The sequence below is a fragment of the Osmia bicornis genome, chromosome 4, assembly GCF_907164935.1.
Source record: "Osmia bicornis bicornis chromosome 4, iOsmBic2.1, whole genome shotgun sequence".
In the NCBI taxonomy this organism is placed as follows: domain Eukaryota; kingdom Metazoa; phylum Arthropoda; class Insecta; order Hymenoptera; family Megachilidae; genus Osmia; species Osmia bicornis.
In genome coordinates, this window is record NC_060219.1 from 12,295,472 (window position 1) to 12,305,859 (window position 10,388).

The 10,388-nt window shown below is 46.4% G+C and overlaps 1 protein-coding gene across 2 annotated transcripts in view; it reads right to left on the reverse strand.

Annotated features, from left to right (window-relative positions):
- LOC114882724 overlaps positions 1-2,820 on the reverse strand; it is a 150,805-nt gene extending 147,985 nt beyond the window's left edge. The window contains exon 1 of one of the 2 annotated variants that reach the window (XM_029199687.2): positions 1,344-2,814. In XM_029199687.2, the coding sequence (XP_029055520.2) occupies positions 1,344-2,033 (690 nt within the window). In that variant the 5' untranslated portion in view covers positions 2,034-2,814. Of the gene's footprint in view, positions 1-1,343 lie in introns of both variants that reach the window. The other variant, XM_029199688.2, reaches the window with a different exon arrangement.
- Between the last annotated feature and the right edge of the window lie 7,568 nt (positions 2,821-10,388).

Consider the following 10,388-nt stretch of genomic DNA (forward strand, 5'->3'; position numbering starts at 1 on the left):
TCCGCCGTGACCAACTATTACCGACACTTTTGGCGCGGAAACGTTTCTTCTATTCTCGAGACGCGACTGCGACCCGTTTTGGAGCGATCTACGATACGGGGATTGCGAAATGCGTGAACGAACGCCAAGCTTCGCGGTTTCATTCTCAGTTTCAACCTGATCGGATAATTTCTCTTTCTCTGAGCGAAGCTCTAGCCGCACCGCGTGCAATAAATACGGTAGCCAATTAAACCCTGACGACGATTTATTTCCTGGTGAACGTCCTGCCTTTTCAGATTATTTCATCCTGTCGCGACTCTGCATACGTATTTGCTATAAGGAACTAACACGTCCGAGCGTTTATTACGAATGTCCGTTTATTACCCTCATTAACACTTTGCAATTATCAGAGAAATCATTTTTGAAAAGGAACGCACAACGAGACATTACAGAGAACTGTTTTAATGATTCGATATCAGAATGATCGTTGATCATTTCTTGTTCATAATCGGGCCAGTGCAACTCTGAATGATCCGGCCTCTCTGTCGAGGCGCGGAGTCTTTCCCCCAGGCTCCAAACCGACACGCCACGCATAATCACTGTAATTTCGGTCACGGACCGGCGTAATTTTTACTCCAACGATCGTGAACTTTCATTCGATTTCATTAATGCCGCAAGTGTACCCGAGGCAATATTCGCAGGTCGTGCGACGATAACGCGACGTGACCGACAACGATACTCCAGGACCCGAGTTACACCGGTGACCATCGAGGCATTTAACGCGTTAACCATTGTGATTTAAACCACGACTTTTCGCAAAGATTTGAAAAAAAAAAAAAGACATGGCCACGTTGAACCGCCTTCAAGCTCTTTTTCTCTTTGTCTGACCAAACCACGAAAATGTTGGACGTGCGCCAAAGCAGTGGGCTTGCCACCACGGACAAGTGAAATATTGCTAAAATATCGTGAATTCTATTGGTGAGCCCTCTTACATAATTACATATAACCCTCCATCTTTTTTCTGTTTACACAATGAGGCAGAAAGAAAGCGGCGTTCAACTTATTATTAGAATACAATTAAAACTGATCCGCGAGTAAAATCGACACGACGCCTGATGCTTCCGCGTCAAGAACAAAAGCTATTCTTCGCCTCTGTGTCGATATTAACGAGTTATACTTGGAACTACGTCGCAGTGAAATAAGTTTAACTGGGAAACGAGAAGCTGCCTTTAGGTTTCGCACAATAAATCAAATATACCGTCTTGATCTAATATTTACGTCCTTCTTGGAACTTTTACATTAGATATCGAAACGCGTTTGTAAGTTTATTTAATAAAATGAAAGAATGAAAAGGAAAAACTCACCGACATCGACGGATGCATCCCACGAAGCGCAGCCCCGCTCCACTTGCGCTTCCTGTTTTGATACTGCGTGCTCCTGTAGTTGCTATTATTCTGATGACCAGCGTACGAGGAACGTGGTTGCATCGAGGGTCGAAAGGACGCGTAAGGCATCGCAGGATATCCAGTGTGTTTACTATGATAATCACTTATCTCGAAACGATGAGGCTCGTGATGAAGAAAAGCACCGTCACCAGGCACACTAGACACTCTGTATCGTTCCTGTTCCCGTTCCCGTTCCCGTTCCCGTTCTTGTTCCCGTTCTTCCATTTTATCTTGTCGAGCTCCTGGACCAGGAAACGCGGGAGGCAACATAGTTGGCCCGTAAAAATGTGGGAACCCATAAGAATTTGGAAAAGCACTGGTAGGAGGACGGTATCCTTGATGCTGCGTTTGACCAGCCATATCATGATTCACTTCGAGTTTCGAGGGTGCGATTGACTTCCTGTCGTAGCGATAGTCGTGCTGATACTCGTCCTGGGGCTCTCGCTTTACCTCAAACATCTCCGTTGACTCTGGAGCCTCGACTTTGACTTTGACTGCGACGCGAGTGTCAGGGTCGCCCCCCGCGATGTCGGTCTTCATGGCGAAATTCTTCGGCGACTTGACCCGTTCAGGGTCCCCTTTGCAGCCACCCACGCTCGCCTGCTGCATCCTCGCGATATTCACGCGCCGCGTATCTTCGACAACCTCATCGCGCGGTTAAAACGAGGGAGCTGCTATCCGGTGCGCATCATTCACCGAGAACGAATCGGTCCTTACTGAGGAACGACGAGGATATTGGGTAAACAGTCTGCGCGGTGTACACAAACTCGAGGCGTGTACAGTCATAATCTTTCCAGGGCCGAAGATCGTACAGGTGTAAGAAGTCACTCTCCTTCCTTCATTTCATCGAGAAATATAAACAAGGAAGATCCGTGTTTGAAAGATTATCAATTCTTCTTCATCTTTATAATACGAAGCATCGTTTGCAGGGTAAGCATCCTTACATGATCATCTTCATAGGCGTCATCATGGTGTAAAAAATGAAAGAAGAGAGAGAGAAGGCAAGAGTGATTGCGAGCAAGCGGACAGAAGCGTTGAGCGGCACGCTGTCGGTTGGTAGAAGCAGCGCTCGTATAGCCAGCTCGATGCTTTTCGGTCGAGTGGAGGGGGGTGAAGGTGGGGAGCACAAGGGCGGCGTGACAGTTTCCGTGTCACGTGTCCCCCGACCTTAGGCCCCGCCTACGACTCCGATTTTCCTTCGGTCGGATCGTTACCTGGCCCTAGCGGGCACCCTTTCCACTTTCGTCATTCGTCGACTGTCCCTAGGACGAGTCGCATGAGCGGGAACAACAAGGAAGAGAGAGAGAGAGGTTTATCTTCGGGAGAGGGTTGTCACTTCCAGCTGGCTCGACGCGAACGAACGAACGAACGAACGAACGAACGTCACGGCGCCACGATTATTCTCCCTCTCCTATGTGATGTTTCGAAACGATGAGTCGCCGTCGAGCGTGAAACACCGTACGGCGTACGCGAAACAACCGGAGTCGCGTTTTCACCGTCTTCCGCGAACTTTTTACGGTACACTGGCTCCGAGAATGCAACGGCAACCGATGCTCGATCTCGCACGATCACAAACAGCGAGAGGGGATCGAAAACGGTTCTCAACGCGGTCACGACGAATCTCGAATTTCGCAGCCGATCGGGGACACAATTACAGGGGAAAAAACACCATATCGGTTAGAACGCAACGAGCATACGTAAGGATGCCGGATTGCCTCGGCCGAGCTGATCGCGTACGAGTTTCGTTCCACGCAGCGTGAAACTCTTGCCGGAGGTGCGCGGCCACCACCAGCCACCGAGAACGCACGAGTTTGCCCGAATACATCCGAGCTCCGATATATTTCCTCTACCTACCAAGTCGACCGGCTGCCTCCCGCTTCATACACGGCCAGACCCACTTTGTGGGTTCACCTTTTGTCGAATCTACCCATATATTCTTATTCAACGTGTTTACTACTTCTTATGATCTGTCTACGAGTTCCTTCCCTTATCTTATTTTCGTTCGTTCATCCGCCATACTTACAGAACGAATCGTTGTTCGAACGTAACCCCTTCTCTTCGAAGTATCGCTTTTTCCTTTCAGAGTGTTTTCAGAACCATACTTTCCGCAGCACGTAACTGTCTTGAAGGGTTGGAATAGTTTTCTTCGAACAATATCGATTCTACCATGCACCGCCATTGATTCTACGGTTTAGTTATTCGACCATCTAACGTTTCGGAGTAGATTCGTCTTCCTCGCTTCTGTCACTTTCCATAATGATGATTTCTTCGATCCTTCGTCACTGCTCTTTGTTATCTACACATCACTATAAAATGTCACTTAAAATTGAGTAATATTCAGTTTGTATGCAATTCTGAAACGACAACACGTCACGGTCACTACTTGGCGCGTTTTCGACTTTCAACTATCGCAGCGCTACGTATCGAGCATTTTTGGAATCTATCGATCTACGCGGATAAAGAAGGATTCGATTATTATATAGGTGTCACTTCAGTCGGAATGCTTATGGCGGTTCGAAAAGTGCGGTGTTTCGCGATTGTTTTTTCTTATAACGTTTTCGTTGTTCTCCTGTGTTTAATTATCGTCCTCCGTGGTCTGTCACGTGTCACCTGGCTTCGCGGCTTCTTCACGGCTTCGATCGTACCAGTATCATGTAAGTTTTAATGTAATTCTTCTTTTTATTCGATTAAAGGGTGCCACGCTAATAAAGATGGTGGCAATGTTTATTCCAATTTCTATGCTAACGATTACTCGATATGTATTACGAAACACGATAGACCGTGTAACAAGAAATTAATTTAATAGACCGTTTTATTTGATGAGTTTGTTCTAACTTAATTACTTGCCAAGCGTTGTTATGTTAACGGAAAGGAATATGGAGCGTAAGAGGTTAAAGAACACTCCCATTCCATTAAAGCATCATTAATATATGGCAAATAGCGTTCGCAAGAAGAAACTAGCGATTGTATACTAAAGAAACGAATAGAGAGCGGCTTCTTTGATGCGTGCTTTGCTTCAAACGTCATTTATTCGTCGTTCGGGCGCGATCGCGATCGCGATCGCGTTTAAAAACTGTAAAACGTTCCAACGATTGTTCGAAGCGGGTAGTCGATAAAGAAAGAACCTGCAGTTGTGCCACGTAAAAGGGGAGATTTATCATTTCTGATTCTGCGTTACCCTTCGCGTAGCCACGGTTTCGATGAGAACCACCGTTTGCGATTCTGTGTGCGCCGTTACACGATATATCAGATTACATATCCGTTGCGTCATGTAAATTGATACTTGTACATGACTGAACACCACGAACGAACATTTATTCGAGTGATAAATTATCGTAATGTCGAACAGTCACGCTTTCAATTCCAATTTCGCTAACTAGATCACCGGGCATCGTTCGAGTCTAGTGGATGGGAGCTTAACTCGAGTTAAGTAGCCGCTAAGAACATAGTATGTATCTATATTACATAACGAAATGCTCTTTTAGTGTTATTTCCGCGAGTAAATGAATCACTGAAAATGAACTACATATTTTTGAAAAACTAAATAAACACAAAATGGATCTCCGCCATGTTGATCGGTCTAAGACCTAAGAAGAAGAAGAAGAAGAAGAAGAAGGGCGTTTTTGGACCGCCATACATTGTTGGCAAGTAAGCTACGCGCATCTACCTGTGTATGTGCTCCGGTTTCGAGACAAAAGGGACAGAACCCTCGAACTCCCTTTTCTCTGGACGTCGATAGTCGGAGGCGAGAGGCGCGGCGTAGGTACCTACGTGTATGCACTTTCGCAGCGGGATGACTAGTGAGAGAATTCAATTTTCATCGTCGTTATCGTGGCTGCATCTTCCACTCAGCTCTCGTCCCTCGTTTTTTCTCGGCCGGACATCGAATCTTGTGCCGTACGCGGTACGAACCGATCGAGAAAGGGATGACGATGGCCTGTCGTTCCGTCGAGCACCCTTTTGTTCTTGAAACCTTTGCGTCAAACCTGAGATAGCACGTTGGTTACTTTACGACAAAAAACTTAATGGAGCTGATCACACTGTCCGGGGAATCGATTACCCACGGCAAGTTACGCTGCACTTTATGAAACCTTGAAAAATTGCATCTCTACTTAATTACATACTTGTATGCTTACTTTGTGACTCTAATGAACGCTACGGTGCGTTTTTATCTGACAACTTTGAACAATCATCCCAAGTTCTTTCATAAGCACCCTGGCACAACATAAATTATCAAAATCGTTTAATAGAACAGAAGCACGCTGTTCGTTTCAAACTTATCGCATGTCATCCAGTTAAAAATCCGTCGCGATACAACCGAAAAACGTCAGAATCCTGATAACAGTTTGACAGTGACGTATCGAGACGAAAAAATCCGGAACGAGATTGGCCGCGACCTTTAAGCGTGCACATCGATTTTTCGGCCCCGTTTCTGCACCCGTCTTCACGATAACGCGGTTTCCCGCGCGATAAACACGCCTCGAGCGTAACGATTATATATTTTACCAATCGAACAGTGTACGGGCCCTCGTTACGCAATCGTGCCACGCTTCCCAGCTGTCCGATCAGTGGTTTCCGAAGGGAGCCAAGGGGTCATGGTATCGTAGGGCAAAGAAAAACAAGGCTACGTCAATCGTGTACATCGATTACTAGCTTGTTTGGGTTACACGATGATACACGTCATCGTAACCGGGGGATTCTCGAAAAATTACACTTATTTCCGGGGCTACACGGTCCCCATATCGCTCTATCACTTTATACATATGTATAAGATAAAACAAGCAGGATTACAATCGTTCTTTATGAAAACTCAATATAGCTACTATGTATATGGACATAGTCAAGAGCCGTCTGGGTACGAGAGAAGCGAAGTCAGTAGCCAGTGATGCTATTCACAGAAAGGCGAACTCTCGAGCCCACGGCTTTCAATCTCGTGGACGATACCCAGAAGAGCAGTCTCACGCTTTGCGAGCTATGTACAGTCGGTTCTTGCGAGCAATCTAATTTCCAATTTCTACCCGAAGGACTCGGATCAAATTCCAACCTACTACCTGCTAGATCCCGCGAACCTGGTGAAAGCTTGTAATTACCAAGCCGGTCAAAGCAAACGTCCGATGGTATGCCCGCCGATGAAGAAGAAGAATTTTCTGCGCGAACAGAGTCGATTCTGCGAGCGTTTCCTGGAGAACGAATCGCGAATGGGCGTGTGTCACCAGAGTCCGGGGACAGATCGAACCAATGGGAAGGTGGGAAGGCGTGGATCCGTGTGGCAGAGGACAGCAAGCGGACGACACGGGAAAGAAGGGGACTCTCGAGCGACACGAGCCGTCCCTCCGTCCCTCTCGACTCCTCCATCGCGTTTGTATTTGTGATCACGGTCACAGAATCGTCCGGTCGAGTAGTGGGGTAACGGCGTAAGGGGTCGTAGGGGAATGGAAAGCGTAGGGGGGGACGACTAGGTCCGCCCATCGGACCGATGGTAGGGGACAAGCATTGGGTGCGCGAACTACGGCGCATGTGGCACCCGCTCTCCTACGCGTACGAACGACGTGTAGCAGAAGCGGACTTCGAGACGAACGGATCTCGAACTGTTAGCTATTTTCGAGACTGAATCGAGAACCGAATAGAAAGGAATTTCTTTATTTGTTTGGTTTAGAGTTTAGAGTTTAGAGTTTATAGTTTAGAGTTTAGAGAGGTTCAAAGGGAAGACGCCGTTCGAGCTTCTTGGATTAATATTTATGTTTTTGCGTTTAGTACTATGGTATACGGTGCACCGTTCGCCGGTAAGAGCTCTTACTTACGTGTTGCTTACTGTGTCGTATTGGGTATACAGGGTTTTAGCGAAAATAATAAAATCAAATGTATCTTCTGTTCGTTCTTATTTTTTAATTAGAGTGAATTTCAATCTATGATAACTTGCGCGTTGCTATTGTAGCAACACTTCCCTCGCATCTGTAGGCTTCTCGCAAACTTCTCTTTACAGAACTCGAAAAAAAAAAAAAAAAAAAAAAAAAAAAATGAATTGATCGTAAGACTTTTACCTGGTACAAGATAAATGAGGAAAGTTACTCCTTTCTGCTTGAAAAGCGATTCAGTTAACAGGTCAAGCGTTGAATTTTAATCGTGCGCGTAGTAAAAGGAACGTAAACAAAATTTGATTCGACACGAACGATCGCAAAGGAATTTTCTCATTGCAATGGTAGAAAGAAAAAGCCGGTTGGCCGGCGATGCGAGGCGGTGCGCGGTGGAAAGATCGTTGGACGATTAGGAGATTTTTCCAATGGAAACTGCGAGCGAGCGATTCGCAGTGATCTCCTTTCGTGCGTCAAAAGCAACATCGGCTTTGTAACGAGTGGCGAGCAGGTTACGGAATATCTGTCGGTGGGCACACACGTAGACCATGTTCTACTCGGTAGCTCGAGTACCTACCTCTCTGGCTATGCGCATAAATTTCCTTACGGGGCTTCTTCGTCATGGATCGTGACCACGGACGTCTGCTCGAACAAAATGACCGTTCGCTGAAAGAAAACTGCACGTTGAAATAAGAAAGAAAGAAGGAGTAACAACGAAACAGGCAGAAAGAGAGAGAGCGTTGAAATTGCCTTTTAAAAATGCACGGGTTCTCGTAAAACTTGGACTGGAAAAATTATGCATAGCTGCTCTTTTTTTATGCAAACCGAGAGTCGCCCGTTTCTTTTTCCTTTTTACTTGTCTTTGCATTTACTTTGCATGTAACGTTCGAGAAATTGCGAACATTCGATTCGTATAGACGGGGAAAATCAGCGTCCACGAGGGTTGTTGGTTTGACGAGGCTTAGACGGTTAACGTGTCTCGAACGATTGACGTCTCTTAATTGTGGCTTTTCTCTTATCTACTGTCACCCTATCCCCTTGTTCGCGTTAAGTCTTAGGATTAGTCTCTCTATCACTGACGACCCACGTCGAGCTCCTAATCTTTCCCTCGATAGCCACTCGTTTCGGGAGCTTATTGTATCGACCGTTTGGTTAGCGCTCCATACATTCTTCTAAACTTTTCTATTTTCTCTCTATAACAATTAACGCTTTACCGCAAAAAAAATGGATCCAGTCCATATAATCGACGGTATTGCCGTCGAGTTTCTTTTGACACTTGACATTAAAAGTCACGGTATTCGTGCAACTACGTCTCCGTCACGTCAGGTTGACGGATCGGCGTGCGCACTCAGGAAATTAGGCAATTTCCGGGCCGTGCTCGCTCGTGTCTGCATTTAATAGCAGCAGCAGTTACCAGGTTCGGTGGAGGCAAGCCAAGACGACGAGCGGTATCGTTACAAGCGAGTATAGCTACTCTTTCGTCTACCTACTTACTTACACTCTTCTACGCCAGACGGTCGTCCTTTGCTGGATCGATCGCGCCTCTTGCCTTCTGCTCGTCACAACTTTTTAGAAAACAGCCGCGAACATTTTCTTATTAAAATCAACTTGATAGTTGATGCGTAATCATCGCTAAATCGCATATGTCCAAGTCCTCGTAAGTCCAGTAAATTATACATATAACGAACGTGACCAAAGTTGGTAGCTGTTAAACAAGCGTCTTCGACACGGCAAGAAGTTGAGCCTCCATAGAGAGAGTGCAAGAAACAATTCTGCAGCAACATATCCTGCCATTAACCGTGCAACACGTGATAAAACGTAAGGGAAAGCTCGAATTACTCGCGTCCGAGGCGAGCAACTATAATCTGCGACAGTGTCGTGCAGGCAGGATCGTTAGAAAAGGCGTAATGGAGCCCTGTGCACACGGTGGTCGGTGTTGATAGCCCGGTATGGTGAGAGCGAATCCTGGGGTCACCCTCGGGGTCACTAATGACATACGCAGCCCCGTACACGCAGGCTCGCTTTCCTCACATACATAGGTACGAGTCTTGAAGAAACCAGTCTCGTGGTTCGTCGATTCGCTACTTTTCCATCGACTTTGTTATGAATCAGGATCGAAAATTCTTGGAAGTTGACAAATCAGAACGATCCGACAATGTTTAATCAGCGATCCTGAAAAGGGGATAAAAACGCTGACTGCCCCTTTTTCCGGGTCATTTAGCCTCGTTTAGACGAGCAACGCGAATGAAAACTGCGTTACACGATGCCAGCTAGAATTTCTGAACAATGGTATGGCATCGGGACGCACACCGATATCCGGCATGGATAGGCGCGCAAATAAATGCCGTGGCAGAGGAATCATGCGCGCATCCCATACGAAACGCAAACGCAAAAGCGAAACGCGAATTGGCCTCATCAAAGCGAGCAAACAATGCTGGATGCCGCCGATGGCTCAACAACGTGTGGTTAGCCAAATCACCGTACGGCACGTAGCACACCGACGCACCTTCGATGGTGAACAATGCTCGATGCACCGACCAGGCGCCGATCTGCCTCATTTCTCTCCATTTCTCTCGTTTTCCTCCTTCCTCTCACAGTCAGTCTCTTCGTGTACGCGTGTTCAAGACGATTACGCCCGTTTCAGAAATTTTCTGACGCCTCAATCCTTTCATATTATTTTCATCTTTTAAGCAATAAGCGTATAAAGGGCTTAACACTTGACGCGGATAATTATAATCCGAGGCGTCAAAGAGTATCGAGAAGATATTTCGATGAGATTCACATGTAGTGGAAGCCAGTGAACCGTGACTCTTCCGGAGTCGTAACACGTGTTTGCCTGGTGTTCGAGGCGCGAGCCGATAATCTTCCTTTTGTTTGTTTCGTTAAGCGTTTTATGGGATCCGATCGATAGTCAAACGCCGAGGGAAAGGAGATGCATTTGACCCTTTGCAGACTAGCCGTGCGAATCTTACTTTTCCAACGCGATTGCTCTTAACTAGCATAATTTCCTTTCGTTGCAAGAGTTTTGGTTGTTCGACACACGATACATATCGATCATCGAAACGTACTCCAGATCATCCACATTTATCAAGCAACGAGCAAGTCTCGAGCG